Source organism: Ahaetulla prasina, chromosome 2, assembly GCF_028640845.1.
Source record: "Ahaetulla prasina isolate Xishuangbanna chromosome 2, ASM2864084v1, whole genome shotgun sequence".
In the NCBI taxonomy this organism is placed as follows: domain Eukaryota; kingdom Metazoa; phylum Chordata; class Lepidosauria; order Squamata; family Colubridae; genus Ahaetulla; species Ahaetulla prasina.
The window spans coordinates 220,634,705-220,652,755 of NC_080540.1; the positions used below are offsets into that span (position 1 = coordinate 220,634,705).

Consider the following 18,051-nt stretch of genomic DNA (forward strand, 5'->3'; position numbering starts at 1 on the left):
CATAATACATTTCTTTTCCATCCAAGAGTTAGAAATTCTACTTATCTGGTCAATAGAAAGAAAAGGAGAGAGAGAGATTTTTACAAGGAAGAGGAGGATGAAATGTCAAAGTACCCTCGTTCTCCAAACACACAGAAAAAAGCAGCCTCACTTTTGTTCCCATTGTGGGGCTTTTATTTTTGTCCCGCAATGTCCCAAATTCTCTGATTTATTTTTTTAAAAAAATCCATTATGGATTATATTATTACGACTGTAGGGATGTGACAACTCTGCCATAGATCTCTGTTCCTTGGCTTTGTGGTACTGTTCTGTTAATAGGAAAATACATTCGTACACCCAGTTGTTTGACTTCCTCGGTTCAAGAGGTTGCTTTTTATTTTGGTTTATTCTGATAGGATTGCTACTTCGTTAGCTCTGCATCCCATGAAAGAAAAGAGGTACGAAATGCGTGTCCGCATGCAGGTTTTACATTTATAAGCATTTTAGTCATGTGGTTTTGCAAAAATCTATTTTTCATTTTATGTATGATACTCTTAGGGGACGCGGTGGCTCAGGCTAAGACGCTGAAGTTGTCAGTCGAAAGGTCATCAGTTCAGTGGTTCGAATCCATAGTAACAGCATTCTGTGCAACTTTGGCATTGAGTCATGCCGGCCACATGACCACGGAGATGTCTTTGGACAGCGCTGGCTCTTTGGCTTTGAAACGGAGATGAGCACCACCCCCTAGAGTCAGGAACGACTAGCACGTATGTGCGAGGGGAACCTTTACCTTTATGATACTCTTAAATCAAGTGTGATCAACAGTGTACTGACCCACTCTTTTTCTGAGGAGGAATGATCACTGCCTCATGTATTCATACAGTTATGAATGGCTTCATCAGATGAATACCTACCTTCTAACCTCAAGATAATACAGATGCTTAGTTTTCCTAAAGTACTTTGAAGATCTGCAGAGGCTCTTAGATATCTCTGAACCAAGTAATGATTACAATCTACAGGACATATAGTATAACAAAGTAAGAGCATAACATAGCAAAGCACCTTGGTAGTGGAGAAAGCCAGGAAGTGTGGGTGTATGAATGTATTTTTTATTGTCAAACGATAATTGGGTATCTAGAGAAAATTGGGGCTAGAATAATGGGAAATGGAGCTCCATACTTGTCTGCATCTGTGCAAATCTAGAATGATCTCTCTCACTTCTTCAAACACAACACTTTTTTCCCCTATGCAACATTTAAAAAGTAATAGTTTGCAAAGTGATATCCTTTTTCCTGGGTGGCCATCTCTTAGATCTGTCGTGTTCTGACAGCAGGTGAAAATGAAGGATTGATTTTAAAAAAAAGTTTTAGATGGCTGCATCAGATTAAAGAATAGCAAGCATGATCAAGAACATGGAAACGCCTTGTGGCATTTGGTAAAGTTTAACAGAAGTTCCTCTCTTTTTGACTGAGGTCATCTAATTGCAGGGTTGGTGGTAACCTCAGAGTGCTATTTCCTCCAATTTATTTACTTTTACCTCAGTTCATGGACTGATGGTTTCATAGATTTTTAAGTTGAAGTAATAATGGAATTCACTACAATGGATACTTCATAGAGGAAAGCATTTTGTTTAATGGCAAACTCATTCTAAAAACTCAGGATACACTAAGGAGGCCTAGAGCTGTAGCTAATCATAGAGTGTGTATTAGATCTTCCCACTGCTTTGAATAGTCTCAGATATACCATTTTAATATTCCTAATCTTGCATTGTTGTTACTAATTATTTACTCATTTGGATAGGTATTTGTTAGATTTTCCTATGGGTGTCTTGAGCGTAAATCAAAAAAGGTTATTGCTTTTAGACCAAGCAAGAAACAGAAAACACCTTTATTTTTATTGTATTTTAATAGAATAGATAGAATAGAATTTTTTATTGGCCAAGTGTGATTGGACACACAAGGGATTTGTTATGGTGCATATGCTCTCAGTGTACATAAAAGAAAAGAAAATATATGGAGGTACACTAAAAATAATGTGATTAAATGCTTATTATGAAAACAGCATTAAGTAAGGTCAGGATAATACAAGAAAGGAGAAAATGGGAAGAAACCAGAAAAAAGAGGGCAAAAAGATGAAGCATCAATAATTTTTTACACAACCTGGAAACTATTGGGCTTATTTTAAGTAGGCAGGCATGGAAAGACGTTCTATGACTCTTACTTACTGGATTTCATTAGTTCTCATGAACTACTGCTTAAAGTTAAGAGAAATAAATATTCAGGGAGTAGCAAATAGCTCCGGAATAAGGGCCGGAATAGCTCAGGCTGGTAAAGCCTGTTATTAAGAACACAAAGCCTGCAATTACTGCAGGTTCAAGCCCGGCCCAAGGTTGACTCAGCCTTCCATCCTTTATAAGGTAGGTAAAATGAGGACCCAGATTGTTGGGGGGGCAATAAGTTGACTTTGTAAAAATATACAAATAGAATGAGACTATTGCCTTATACACTGTAAGCCGCCCTGAGTCTTCGGAGAAGGGCGGGGTATAAATGTAAACAAACAAAAAAAAACCCCTGTGAACAGAGCTGGTATTCAGCAGGTTCTGACCAGTTCTGGAGAACTGGTAGTTGAAATTTTGAGTAGTTCAGAGAACTGGTAAATACCACCTCTGACTGGTCCCGCCCCCATCTATTCTCTGCCTCCCGAGTCCCAGCTGATTGGGAGGAAATGGGGATTTTGCAGTAACCTTCCCCTGGAGTGGGGAGGGAATGGAGATTTTACAGTATCCTTCCCCTGCCATACCCACCAAGCCATGCCCACAAGACCAGTAATAACTTTTTTTGAATCCCATCACTGACTCTGAACATATGGTAAGAACCAGTATAGCTTTTCTTTCTCCCTTTACCCAAATAATTTTGGCTTCCCTATCATTGCTTTTACTGCTTGTTTTAAGAATTTCATTTCTGCATTGAATTAAAAAATGCTAACACCTTGTGCTCTATACTTATTAGAGAAGCATCAGGTCTGCCTGATTATCATGTGTTAGTTACCATCGTAGTTTATGGGATGTTTAAAGCTCCCTGGCAGGTGCATCAGTCCTCTCATTCTCAGCGCTTCTGAAGGAGTTGTTAAGCAAAGTTGAAAGAAATTAACCTCAATTAAAAGGAATATTGATTGATTGTTATAAAGATAAATAGGATCCATTGCCTAGGAAATAAAATACACATTAAAATAGCATTAAAGTTGTGACCAAATTTACCTATAGTTAAAAAAAGTAAAGGAAATGAAAAAAATGTTCAGTAATTTAAATCCCTCTTAAAGTATTACAACTCCAAATTAACAGGGCATTGCATGGAATTAGTTAAAATGTATTGTGAGATGATTAGGAACTCATGCTTTGGATATGTTTTGATAATATTGTTTGAGCTAGTCAGTATTCTTGAAACAATGTCTTTAGAATTTGTTTCTTCAACTCTGAAGTTATTTTCAGAGTCTTTCCTGTCTGGTTCTTTCCTGTCTTTTTAAATATTTTTTTCTCCTCAAAAATATGAGGCATAATCTAGTGAGAACCAGCAAAAATATCTGTTTAGTAGAGTAAGGAGTTTTATAGGAGTGAAATATATTCTCTTGGCCCACATATGGTAGAGGATCTTGCTGGATTATAAGAACTATTTTAGAAGAACCTACTGAATCTTGGTTACTGTTATCCAAAACAGGAAAACATTTCTGTAAAATATTATACAATTGTCATGTTATGCAATATAGAATTTGCTGGTTTTTTAGCAACGTATCTGTCCTACTGTTATTTAAACCATGACATGTGATATGTTGAAATCAGTATTTGCAGTTTAATTATTAAATCTTCAACGAAACCATGACATTAGCACAGATATAACAACCAGCTTACAACATGCCCTGCTCAAGTATTCCATTTATAGCAAGGATTTAAGTCACTTATATAAAAATGAGTTGAAAAAGATTCTATAGATCCTATTTTTTGTTTATTTATTTGTTTGTTCAAATTTATTATATCTGCCCAACTCCAATGGACTCTGGGTGGCATATAAAATAAATAATAGTCATAAAATATAAAACCTTATAGATAGCCAGATTAAAACTATTTTTAAAACAACACAAATCAAACAAAACATACTTTAATACATGAATATCAAGCTTGGGTCTAAAGCCATGTTTAAGAGTTGCAGCAAGATGAGTAGCAAACTATTTTAATAAATGAAAATAAAAGAAAGAAAGAAATGAGAGCTTTCCAAAACCCAAGGACAGAAACCTCAGTTTTTATCTTGGGGGGTGGGGGTGCTTATTAAAAGTGTGGGGGTTGCCACAAAGAAAGCACACTGCCTTGACCTTGCAAGATAACAACTTTTGCAAGAGGGCACTGGAGGACAAAAAAAAAGATTTCATGTTTCAATGAAAACTTGTAGAAAGTGGAAGTTGTACTGTTATCATGATGATCAGCACAACAAAATTCAGTACCAAGGAAGAAAATTTCAAAATATATTTTAATATCATTACAGGTAGTGCTTGGTTAATGATGGCAGTTGGAAGTGGAACTGCCATTGCTAAACAACACAGTTGTAAAATGCAATGGCAAATGTTCGTGCCTCAGCAATTCCAGTCGCCATTTAAGAAATAAATACTGTATGTAAAGCCTACGATTATTAGCATTTTTTTAAATATGGAGTTTTTAAGTCGCTTTTCCAGATTTGACCCAAAAGGTATCTTAAAAGTCAGGTAATTAATGCACAACCATTTCTATGCAAAAGAATGGCACGTTTAGTCTTTCTTATTTACATTGAGATTAATTATGATTCTGGGTCTCCTTACTGTTATAACCTCACATTTGCTGAATAAGTTAGAAACTTTTGCAGTTCACATAAAAATTAGCGTATGTATTTCCCTGAAAAAAAGGAAAAGACGCTTTAATGTTCTTCAACTGTTGAATCCTCACTTTCCACTAGAGAGTTGGTGACTGTAGTCTGCTATCACTTTAATCTGTTCTTTGCCTGCTGTTTTCCATCAGTAACAAGACTCTTGAGCCAAGGGCTCAGTTCCTGACAATGCAATTACAAGTGCTTTTAATCCTTCTGCTCTTCATAGCAAAGTTGAAAAGTGCTGATTCTATTGGAAAATCATATTTTAAATTTCTGGCAGGTGATAATTTATTTATTATTACATTTTGTCCTACCCATTTCCCAAGGAGCTCAGAGTACCTAAAACAATCTGATTAAATGCTTTAGGATAAAAGACAGTGACAACCCAAGAAGAACTTCACCTTCAAAGATTGTAATAGTCAAGATTGATGGGAGATTTGAATTCCAGTCTCTGTTTCTTCATACTTTTAATCCAGGGATAAGGATGGTGTAGCCTTTGAGATGCTAGAATCAAACTTTCATTAGTCTAGTATAGTAATTTCAAGAATGATGAGAGTGTAGTCAAACAGCATCTGATTCCTTCCAGATTCCACCAGAAAATACATATGTGAAGCCAAAGTCCTAATCTGATTATGGTATTTTCCATTGATCATAGAGATTTTTGAATTAAAATTTAACTTTCATTTCATGTTTGCGTTGATATTATATATATTTTATATATTAATATAAATATATATATATATTAACTCTTGGAACAAGGGACTGTCAAGACTTTTGTACTATTCCTGTAACTGTCCTTGGCATGTTCCTTTCCTTTCCCCAGAAAATTAAAATGTGGAATTTTTGGAGTATTCTTGATGCTTTTTAAAAATTCCTATTCTATGAAGGGAATTCTAATTTATCATCCATTCTTTTGGGGAAAGATATTATTGGCCACATATTTGCAGAAGCTGTATTATTTCAGTGTTACAATCATCTAGGTTCACATATTGCACTAAGTGTTCTTAATCATTATTTATTATAGAATTGGTTGGATTAAAAAAACAATGCCATCAACTCCATTTTGTAAATGACTGCACTTAAATTCATTATAACCAGCTAAACCAAATCTAGCAAATCGTATTAAGCAATTTGTGACTCAGATCGTAATCCTTACTTTAATCATCTCAGAATAGTAGATATTATATTACTGGTTTATTGTCTATTCTTGCAGAATATAAGTATGGTTTATGTGCTACAGATGCTATTTGCTAAGAATGGCATAACCTTGAAAGTGTTCAGCACACAGTTGGAACAGAATGATGAAATCTAAGGTTTACAAATGCAAATTTTAAAACCAATAGAATAAATACCAGAAAATAAACACATAGAATAAATAGGCTTTTGTCTTAATGATTTATAGTTTGACTGCAATATTATACACAATTATTTGCAAGTAAGTCCAACTGAATAAAATGGAATTTCTTCTTAGTAGACAGGAGTATAATTGTTTGTGGACTCTAATAATGATAAAGATGCACGTTTAACATTTTCTCAACATATGCTGTTCATGCATGAACTGCAAGCTGTAAGTGCTTGCTTTAAATTGGTACCATTAAAAAGATCAAGCATTCATATTAACAATAAATTACACACCATGTGTAAAAATATTTTACACACCATGGTAGTAATTCTAGTAAGTAATCTATTCTTTGCAAATCTTTCTTGTCTTTTGGAGACACTAAAATTTAAATTCATTATAAATATCATGCATAACCATATATATATGCAAAAGCATTTATATTTATAATACTGTATAAAGAGTTGAATAAATCATGTGTTCCTAATATGGAATCTAGCAACACGTGTACACACATTTTTATAAATACTTTCTTAAAAAGTTAACTTTTCATTATCAACCCATATTAGCCAGTGATGTTTTTAGACAATAGTCATTAATATGATTATGAATATTATTCATATATAATTAAATATAATAAACATAATAATAAATAAATCTATGTTTCCCTCCTTCTTGCTCAGATATAAGGCAGGCACGATGGGAGTGAGAATGTGTTCCCGTCCCTGGCTGACCAGCAGAAGAGACAAGCTGATGGGGGGGGGATATCTTGAGAGATTGTGAGGGCTGTGGAGGATATGGACTCCAGGGGGTGCTGAGAACCACAGCTAAAGAGCCGCGGGAGTGTTCCTCCTCCCATTATCCATTGAATGGTTGATGTGAGTAATAACTGATAGAATGGCAGGGACACTGGTGCAGAAGGGAGGAAGGTCAGGACTGGGGTTGAAGTCCATCTCACCAGGTTGGGGGGGGGCAACTAATTCAAGTGGTGACAGGTAGGAAGGAGAGCAAGAGGGCAGACCATTACAAGGGAAGATGCCCATGATTCTTCATGCTGGTGTTGTGTTCCAACCCTCCAAACTCATGTCCAGACCCCGGACAACAGAGCCTCAAAGTCTCAGGCTTTTGGCAGCTGCTGATAAATGCCAAACCAGTCAACAATAAGGCCCCTCTCATTTGTGAATTTTTTTGGGGAGGACAAACTGACCTGGCATGTACCATTTGAAACCAGAGGGGGGATGTTCCCCCTCAGAGAGGTTTCCAGCTGGTTTTAGGATTTGGCACCAGCCTCAGGGCAGAAGAGTGAGTATATCAGTTGTCATTCAGAAATCTTTTGTGGCCTTCAGGGGCCAGTCTGCTCAAGTTTCCAGATGTGAGCCACCCTTCTTGAAGTCGGCTTACGGGATCAGTTGAGTGCTTCAGTACCAGCCTCTCTATTGCTTAGCAGCCTCCCTGCCTGAACTGCTGGCAGTTGAGTTCCCCAGATTTATGGTCTTGGAGACTTCAATCTGACATCCTTGGGATTGGCCTTGGAAGTGGCTTTGGAGTTCATGGTCACCATAAGAACTTTGTGCCTATTCCAGGTCATCCATGGCCTGTCCTAGGACAATGAAGACACTCCAGATATGATCTTCTTGTTGGAGCAAGGTGTGACCTGGTGACTATCATTATAATACCATTATCTGCTCTGTCATGGTCAGACCACTGGTGTTGTTGAGATTTTCTACTGCTGCCCCCTGTGCAGGGAGGCTGAACCTATTTAAATGGTTCATCCTGGGTGACTGATGGACCAGCTTGGGTTCCAGAGGGAACTGGGAGATGTCTTGGGAGCTCTGTTTCAGGTTTCTGTAGTTCTGGCCATACCCTGGAAGCAGACAGTGGCCAGAACCCTGGATAAGATTGCATCTGTGTGCCGTCTCTTGGCCATATTCCCAACACTCCTCATAGTTCACAGAGGATTTGAGGGTGTTGAAAAGATTTTGAAGTCATCCACTAGTATAGCCAATGCTGTTTCTGAGACATGCCCAGGAATGGGCACGTCTGTTCCTGGGCATGGAAGGCTATGGAGAGGATAATACTCATTTACAGAAGATACTAGATGAATCAGATTGTCTAGATTCAGACCTAGACAATCTGATTCATCTAGTATTTTCTGTAATGAGTATTATCCTCTCCATAGCCTTCTCCCAAAAGAAGAAGTTGGAAATAGTGCAGTTATTCTGCAACTGTTTTTAAAAATGATTTTATCTTTTGGTTTTAGTTTGATTTTTTTATCCTCATCTTGTAAACTAGCCTGGAAAAAATTGCTTTGAATGGAGGTTTATAAAAAATAAAAGAAAAAAATTATGGGTACCAGTGAGATCCCTTCCAACTCCCTGGTTGTGACAGACAATAAATTCTGGTGTCATGTTGATGTAAGTAGCCAAGTTATTTCATGGCATTAAGTGGAGTTGGGATGTGGATTTCTGGTGTGGCCCAAATCAGAGCTGGCAAGTCCATGTTAACAAAAATGGCTGATCTCTGTGAAAATAGTTCAAAGCAGGAAAAAATGCCAACAAAAACAATAGAGAATGTGAGTCTATTTTCGCATAGTGTATAACAAGATGAGAGCACTTACGAAAATTACTGAATGTAAAAGCCATCTGAAGTGACATAGTGAGAAAAGAATTATTTTCTTTCTTGTACTACCTTCAATTAAACAAATGAATCCTACAATATCTCAACCCAGAAAAAAATTATTTTCTTTCTTGTACTACCTTCAATTAAACAAATGAATCCTACAATATGTCAACCCAGAGTTCTCACTAAAGGCACAAATGACCAGGCATAAATTATCCTATTTTGGTTATAAGACCTAACTCTCTTGAGAAATCTTTAATTCTGGGAAAGATGGAAGAAAATGACTTAAAAGCAAGGCGGATGGCTTACTTATAGTGATGATGGTTTACCCTTGGAAAACCCTTGGAAGGACCAGGTTGGGGACAGATCAACCTAGCAATCACAATTTTTTATAAAACTGAGCTTTCCATGAGCTATAATAAGCAGAGCCTTCCGATCAATATCGGAGGTAACATTTGCTATATGATTCGTTGACAGTAGGATTTTGAGTTTATATTGGGATTTTACACTTTCTTGGGACTGACAAATTTGGATGCTGTGTCTCTTTTTCCAAGAGAACCTTTTTGGATTCCTATACAAGTGGGTATAAATGGCTGCTTCTGTCTTCTGCATTTATTTAAATTTATGTGGCTATCCATCTCAACCTTGTGGCTCTGGGCCATGAACAACAGTTAAAAGATTCATTAAAATAATTCTAATTTTGTCGAACCCCAACATAGTGACCAATCTGGTCTACCCATTGTATTACATTAAAAGACACGCTTTAAAAAAAAACACATCCAAATTGATAAATTATCTCCAGGAATGCCTTCAGACCATATGTGGGGGTCCAAAGTTTTCTGAGAAAATAAAAATGGAAGCCGGTTGCAGATGAGAGGGTTTTTCTGGTAGTGCACCCATCTGAATGGATAAAAGACAAAGTAATACAGGAATTGTGGCATGTCCTGAACAGACAAGAGGAGGAGGTAGAGAGAATTTCACTTGTTCGTCTTTGGGAAAATTGATGCCATATGATTTACATTCCTTTCCATCCATGACAGCCATTTTGAAACTAGCTGTGGAAACTCCCATGACGTTTTTTTGAACTTTTGAAATCCTTGATTTATGTCCATTTGTTTAACAATTGTTCAAAGTTCCCATCATACTGAAAAAAGTGACCTCCAACTCCAGTCGTTGGAGTTGCAACCCTTGCAGCATACTCCGATGATCAAAATTGAGTGCTTGGTAACCAGCATGTATTTACAATGGTTGTGATATTCCAAAATCATGTGATCATCATTTGCAACTTACCTAGGGTGGGTCTTCCAACAGTCAAGGTCAATGAGGGAAGCCAGATTCACTTAACAACCACAACATAAAAGGCAAAATCAGGTACTTCCTATATTCTGTATCAGATTTCAGATAGGATAGTCAGTAGCGTTTTCTTAGCCTTGACTTAAAAAAAGGTTATCAGATCCAAGGCACAAAAAGAATTCTGGAACACCAGTAGTTGAGAGCAAAAAGATCTTTGCCACCTTTTATGGTTGTCCAGATTTTTGTAGCCCAAAGTAGTTCTAGATCTGTATAAATTTAATATTTTATTTTGCATGACTCATTCATGTTGAAGAGAAAACTTAGATATGGAGATATTTTTAATGGTGCATCTGTCTCCTAAAACTGTGCATGTCCTCACTGGACATGTATCCTAAAGTACAATTTTCAGTCTTCCAGCATTTTTGGAAACACTGCTAAGTATATAAAACAGTTTTAAAAGCATGTGAGTCTATTTTCGCATAGTGTATAACAAGATGAGAGCACTTACGAAAATTACTGAATGTAAAAGCCATCTGAAGTGACATAGTGAGAAAAGAATTATTTTCTTTCTTGTACTACCTTCAATTAAACAAATGAATCCTACAATATCTCAACCCAGAAAAGAATTATTTTCTTTCTTGTACTACCTTCAATTAAACAAATGAATCCTACAATATGTCAACCCAGAGTTCTCACTAAAGGCACAAATGACCAGGCATAAATTATCCTATTTTGGTTATAAGACCTAACTCTCTTGAGAAATCTTTAATTCTGGGAAAGATGGAAGAAAATGACTTAAAAGCAAGGCGGATGGCTTACTTATAGTGATGATGGTTTACCATTGGAAAACCCTTGGAAGGACCAGGTTGGGGACAGATCAACCTAGCAATCACAATTTTTTATAAAACTGAGCTTTCCATGAGCTATAATAAGCAGAGCCTTCCGATCAATATCGGAGGTAACATTTGCTATATGACTCGTTGACAGTAGGATTTTGAGTTTATATTGGGATTTTACACTTTCTTGGGACTGACAAATTTGGATGCTGTGTCTCTTTTTCCAAGAGAACCTTTTTGCATTCCTATACAAGTGGGTATAAATGGCTGCTTCTGTCTTCTGCATTTATTTAAATTTATGTGGCTATCCATCTCAACCTTGTGGCTCTGGGCCATGAACAACAGTTAAAAGATTCATTAAAATAATTCTAATTTTGTCGAACCCCAACATAGTGATCAATCTGGTCTACCCATTGTATTACATTAAAAGACACGCTTTAAAAAAAACCATCCAAATTGATAAATTATCTCCAGGAATGCCTTCAGACCATATGTGGGGGTCCAAAGTTTTCTGAGAAAATAAAAATGGAAGCTGGTTGCAGATGAGAGGGTTTTTCTGGTAGTGCACCCATCTGAATGGATAAAAGACAAAGTAATACAGGAATTGTGGCATGTCCTGAACAGACAAGAGAGGAGGTAGAGAGAATTTCACTTGTTCGTCTTTGGGAAAATTGATGCCATATGATTTACATTCCTTTCCATCCATGACAACCATTTTGAAACTAGCTGTGGAAACTCCCATGACGTTTTTTTGAACTGTTGAAATCCTTGATTTATGTCCATTTGTTTAACAATTGTTCAAAGTTCCCATCATACTGAAAAAAGTGACCTCCAACTCCAGTCGTTGGAGTTGCAACCCTTGCAGCATACTCCGATGATCAAAATTGAGTGCTTGGTAACCAGCATGTATTTACAATGGTTGTGATATTCCAAAATCATGTGATCATCATTTGCAACTTACCTAGGGTGGGTCTTCCAACAGTCAAGGTCAATGAGGGAAGCCAGATTCACTTAACAACCACAACATATATTCTCAATTGTGGTCATAAGTTGAGAACTGTTTGTACACTTACTGAACAGGTTGTGATTTGTGATACTTCCTATATTCTGTATCAGATTTCAGATAGGATAGTCAGTAGCGTTTTCTTAGCCTTGACTTAAAAAAAGGTTATCAGATCCAAGGCACAAAAAGAATTCTGGAACACCAGTGGTTGAGAGCAAAAGGATCTTTGCCACCTTTTATGGTTGTCCAGATTTTTGTAGCCCAAAGTAGTTCTAGATCTGTATAAATTTAATATTTTATTTTGCATGACTCATTCATGTTGAAGAGAAAACTTAGATATGGAGATATTTTTAATGGTGCATCTGTCTCCTAAAACTGTGCCTGTATTCACTGGACATGTATCCTAAAGTACAATTTTCAGTCTTCCAGCATTTTTGGAAACACTGCTAAGTATATAAAACAGTTTTAAAAGCATGTGGTGTTTGGGCAGGAACAAACAATGAAAGCAGAAATGCTTTAAAAATGCAAGTATCCTTAGTATTTTTCTCACTTTCACTCTATCAAAATAAAGATGATTGCTGTGGGTTGTGCTAAAAGGACAAACGATGAGGAAAACTTTACAAGAGTTCATGGATAGATGATTGATTAATCTTAACGACCATATAAAAAAAATCATGGGATTAATTCTGTGCTTAATTTTTGGTATATAACGTATTACTTAAAAATATATATTTCCTATTTGATTGCTAGATTCCCTGTCTGTAATAGATTGGGTAAAAGTAAATCCCAACAGATAACAAAGTGGTTAGTGAGCTTGTAACCATGATAAATGGGTCTTATCATTCCAGTTAATAGTCCTTTTTTCTTACTAGCTGCAGTTTTTTCTACAGACCTCCGTGTGTATGGGGGGGGAGGCAGGAAGCAGCAGGAGAAACAGAAAACAGAGCAACTCTATTTATTCCATCCATTTGAAATCTGTAACCCAGAACTTGCACTGTGTCAGAGGGAGAAAATATGCAATAAAGATTATACCAGTATCAAAAAAGTGAAGTCAAATGGTGACTGTGACGCAGATTTAGCAACCCTGTAAGCGTGGGACTATTCCGTAGGCTAACAGTTTTAATGGGTTTATCTTAGACACTACTTCAGTTGTGAAAGTGTCAGTTAATAATTTACCTATCCCAAGAGGCTGTGGAAGCAATCACATACAGGAGGAAGGTACTTCTGTGCCTGTCGCTTCACCGTAGCTCATCTCCACTATAGCAATGCACCATTGGATGCGACATCAGCGCTGTGTCTGCACTTTGATAAATGAAGTCTTGTAAGAGCTAAATAAGGCATGGGAAGTTTTAGAATGAGCAAATAGCTCTTCAGCTGATTCCTGCAATAATGGATTACTGTAAATGTCCATCAGCTGCACTTCTCAAGAACACTGGTTTAAACTGATACTGTTCTCTCTCCCTCCCTCCCTCCTTCTCTCTCCATCTCTCCCTCCCTCCCTCCCTCTGTATCTCTCTTTTTCCCCTGCGCCTCTTCTTCCTCCTTTATTTGAAACCCTGACTTAACTTGAGGTATAAAATAGGAACTTTTGTATTACATACCGGTATGTAAATATGTTTCTAAGGTTTATTTTATTTATTTTCTATGGTGTAACAGAATACAGCATGAATGCATAAAATTCACAAAAACAGCATATAAAATGGGTATCAAAATATAAAACACTGCTTCTAAGGCAGGGGGTGTCAAACTCACGTTGTCACGACGGCGTCACTTGACGTATCAGGGCTTCTCCCCACTTCTCTAAACTGGGCGGGGGCGTGGCCAACATGTGACGCATCTGGCCCATGTGCCAGGAGTTTGACAGCCCTGTTCTAAGATGTTACATTGCAAAATCATGGAAGAAATCAAAATGGCTGCCCCAACAGTGAAGGGGGAAATTCTGTGAAAATTGAATGGCACACTTTCCTAATCTGATCATACTGTCTTGCCATGGTTAGGTTTGTAATTCATTATTTATAAAAAGAAAAATTACCTCAAAAACAATGTTTTATTAAAATTTTTCACTATACAATGTAGAGATTTATCATTATTTAATGATTTCTTATAGTAATTTATATCGTTAGGTGTCATACTTTTTTTGAAATTGCAAATAGAATTTATACCAGGATCTGTTGAATTGCCATTAAAACTATCTAGCGATCTATCCCTACAGATATACATACAAACATACGCACACATACATATAAAAATCACTTTAGAATCTGAGCAGCCACATGGGATAAAAACTTACTTGGTGTTCATAGTTTGCCATGTGTGGGAATAATTACAGCAGGGAATAATTAAGGATTAATTTTTCATCAGTGCCTTAAAACATATTGGCAAAGGTCACTCTGAGTGCACACCTAATTAGCTATTCTGCATACAAGTTTCTTAATAACCAGAAGGAAACCATATTTTGCTGTGCAAAATATGTTTCATATACCTTGCTTTCGTCTCAAACCTATCCTGAAACTCCTTTTGTTTTTATATCAAAACACTTGCTTAAAAAACCTCCATCTGTTACTTTGAATGTATTAGACTTGTTTTATATGTAAATGAAGTTTTCCAAGTTCTTAGTAAGGGGCTAGGATATTGAGCTTGTCGATCGAAAGGTTGGCAGCTTAGCGGTTCGAATCCCTAGTGCTGCCGTGTAACGGGGTGAGCTCCCGTTATTTGTCCCAGCTTCTGCCAACCTAGCAGTTTTGAAAGCACGTAAAAATGCAAGTAGAAAAAATAGGGACCACCTTTGGTGGGAAGGTAACAGCATTCCGTGCGCCTTTGGCATTTAGCCATGCCAGCCACATGACCACGGAGACGTCTTCGGACAGCGCTGGCTCTTCGGCTTTGAAACGGAGATGAGCACCGCCCCCTAGAGTCGGCAACGACTAGCACTTATGTGCGAGGGGAACCTTTACCTTTACCTTTACCTTATTTTAAAGATACTCTGCTAGCAAAAGAGGTTCCCTCTTTCTAGTTAACAGGATCAGTAACAAGAAGAAAAGAAATATTCTTAATAAAAGCCAGTGCTAACAGTTGTGACATCCAACAGTTGTGGAGTATATATTCCATACACAACTGCAGCTCTTGCTTTATGCTGAGAATTCCTGTGCAGCAAATCTCTTCCCAAACTTCTTAGTCCCAGGTGTTAATTTCATGTTAGGAATAAAACCGCGGGGAAATCATTTGGAAAATGATTTGGATTAAACACCCTCAAATGCTCACCTGCCACTTATCTGCTACTACTACTTAACTCCTTTCAATCACACCCTTATGAAGCAGTTTTCTCTAGAGCAAAAAGGTGTCAGAGATGAAATACCTGAATTTGCATGAAATAAGAGGTGAATCCCCTTATTTTAAGAAGTCTTAAATGTATACAAAAGAGAAAGAGACAGAGAGAGAATGTGTTGTGTGGCCCTGGGATATTAAATAGAAACAGCTTATCTGAGTGTGCAAAATCCTTTGCAACTGGTGATATTTCATTCTAAACTTAAAATAATTAAAAAGTAGATAAAGTAAACAAATGAGCAATCGTTATCAAAGATTTGCTCTTTCTAATTGGATGTCCTTCTGTATAATGGGAGCAACAGTACTAATTTTAGAATGCACATTCTAAAATTAACCAGTCTAACTAAGCATATATGAACTTGTGGCTGTATCAATAATAGGAGAATCACAATCCTACCTAGATTATTTATTATTGTAAATTATGTGTTGGATAAATCAGTTGCACTTGATTTTTTTTCATATAAATCCTCAGGGTTGCCTGATCCATTTTGAAAAAAGAAACAAACGGGAAGCTGATTTTTTATCCATATGTTGTTTGTTTCTGAGTAAGCAGATATTGGATGAAATTATTTTAGCTGAAAGATTCATTGTGAAGTTGAGAATTGTGCTAAAATCTTGCTTCCACTGTGACCTCGCTTTTTAAAATCTGATCATGAATTAATATAAATTACAAGTTCATAAAATAGTTTTAACAAAAAGTTACAAGGACAGTGTCTAAGGCTTTCCGATACTGTATTTCTTTTCTCCTATAGCTTGAAGTTAAGGGTATTATTATTCAACTTGTATCCAGTTGCGGTTTATTAAGGCATCACACCAGTTTCAAGGTCTTGATTTTGAATAATGTGTCCAAAAGAACTCTTTAATATCACAATCTGGTATTTAATTTATAACTGCAACTGTATTACTTGGAGATACAAATAATCCTCAATTAGTAATAGTCATTGGGACCAGAATTGGCATTGGTAAGGCACACAATCATAAAGTGCAAAGTCATATGTCTATACCACTTGGCCGAGGCAGTTCTAGCAGTTGCCATCATTAAGTGAAGATTTTGTGTAATTTCCAACTTCTGGCTATCTTGCCCATTAACTTCCCTTGTGGAACAGTCAGAGGGTACATTGGCAATCATGATCACATGACTGTGAGGATGCTATGACAGCTGGAACTTTGAGGACCAGTCATAATTATCACTTGATCAGCAGAACTGTTGCTGAACAAGTGAACTTTAAATGAAGATCACGCATAAGGCCTATTCTACTCAATCAAAATAAGTCCTTGGGATACAGACAGAGGTTGTACCTTCACAACAAATTTTCCTGCCTTGGTGCCCTAATTAATTTCTAACAATATGTTTATTTGGAATTTTAAGCACGAGAGGCTAATATAGTATCCATAATAAATTACTGTATAGCAGTTTCAAAACCTGAAGTTGTACAAAAGACACAATTTAATACTTGCATCATGATAACCAAGGCAAACATGTAAGCCAGGGGTCTTCAAAACTTGACAGCTTTAAGACTTGTGGACTTCAACTCCAGAATTCCTCCTCCAGTCAGGTTAGCTCAGGAATTCTGGGAGTTGAAGTCCACAAATCTTGAAGCTGTCAAGCTTGAAGACCCTTGATGTAAGCCATCCATTCAATTGATCACAACATGATGCCATTTGTTGGCTTAGCTGCCTTTGGGAGCAGATCTGGGCATGATAAAAGCCCTCCTAGAACATAAAGGCAAAAATCTTAACAATGTTTTTAATTGCCCACTTTACATTACAACACAGCGATGCGCAAGATAAATAGAATTGGCTGTAGAAAATACATTGTAGATCTCTTTATGTGTGAATTTTGAGAATACCAATCAGAATTTGTCTAGACAAGACATGGGCAATTCTGGACTGGTTGCAGAGTGCAATTTGGCCTCTTGATCCTTTGGGGATCAATGGCAGGTGACCATCCTGTTGCACTGGTATGAGAAAAAGTGGTTATTGATTCTTTTTATTATTCCTTGTTTTCCATGGCAATACAAAATATCTGTTCACATATAAACATGTGGAGACAACCAAGAGCAACTCCCAGCATAACTGCACATCTTGGGAAAAAAAGTGGCTGCTATAAAGATTCAAAAAGTTCTTTTCATCCTATACATTACAAAGCACACTTTTCCATTGCCCTAATGATTATATATGCGTGTATTGCTCATAGGAATTTAATACTGTAATTAGCAGATTATTCATGAAATGAAAGAATGAAGGGGAGATATATTTTCCAGTACCTTTATGTCTTTTAAAACTATTAATGGTGGTTATGAGTCTGGGAACTTGGCTTCTGCCCAGAACTCACTAGGACGGTAAGTATTTTCTCTTAGCATCTGACTGTATTTGCTCATGGGAATAATAATTTATTTTCTTACCAGACTAGTTGAAAGGATGCCTGAGATAAGGGATAATAAAGTACTTTGCATTTTGAGTACTTCTTTATACATGCAAATGTTGTTATTTGCATTTTACTATAGTAGCCCACCCATGGTAGCTGGCCACCTTCGCTAAAAATATATTCTTTGCGGTTGTAAAATGAAGAAGTTTGTTCATGCTTATGCGCGGCTTAAGATTTCAATCCTCTGAAAAGGACATAAGGACCTGTTTCCTATAGGTTTTTGGTCTTGTAGTACATCTTCCTTAGAAGTGCCCATAAGAAGCAATCTTTAGGTCTGGAAGAATGAAAGAAGCAAGAAGAATCAATAAGGGGCATCATCATAATCAGGTATTTGCACCGGA

At 36.9% G+C, this 18,051-nt stretch overlaps 1 protein-coding gene across 2 annotated transcripts in view; it reads left to right on the forward strand.

The window, feature by feature from the left end:
• Positions 1-18,051, forward strand: part of BNC2 (basonuclin zinc finger protein 2) — a 481,370-nt gene that overhangs the window by 108,819 nt on the left and 354,500 nt on the right. Inside the window, exon 1 of one of the 2 annotated variants that reach the window (XM_058170824.1) lies at positions 17,978-18,037. The exons of the other annotated variant lie outside the window; for it this stretch is intronic. Within the exon in view, the coding sequence (XP_058026807.1) occupies positions 17,993-18,037 (45 nt within the window). The 5' untranslated portion in view covers positions 17,978-17,992. Of the gene's footprint in view, positions 1-17,977; positions 18,038-18,051 lie in introns of those variants that run through there. 2 annotated transcript variants of the gene reach the window in all.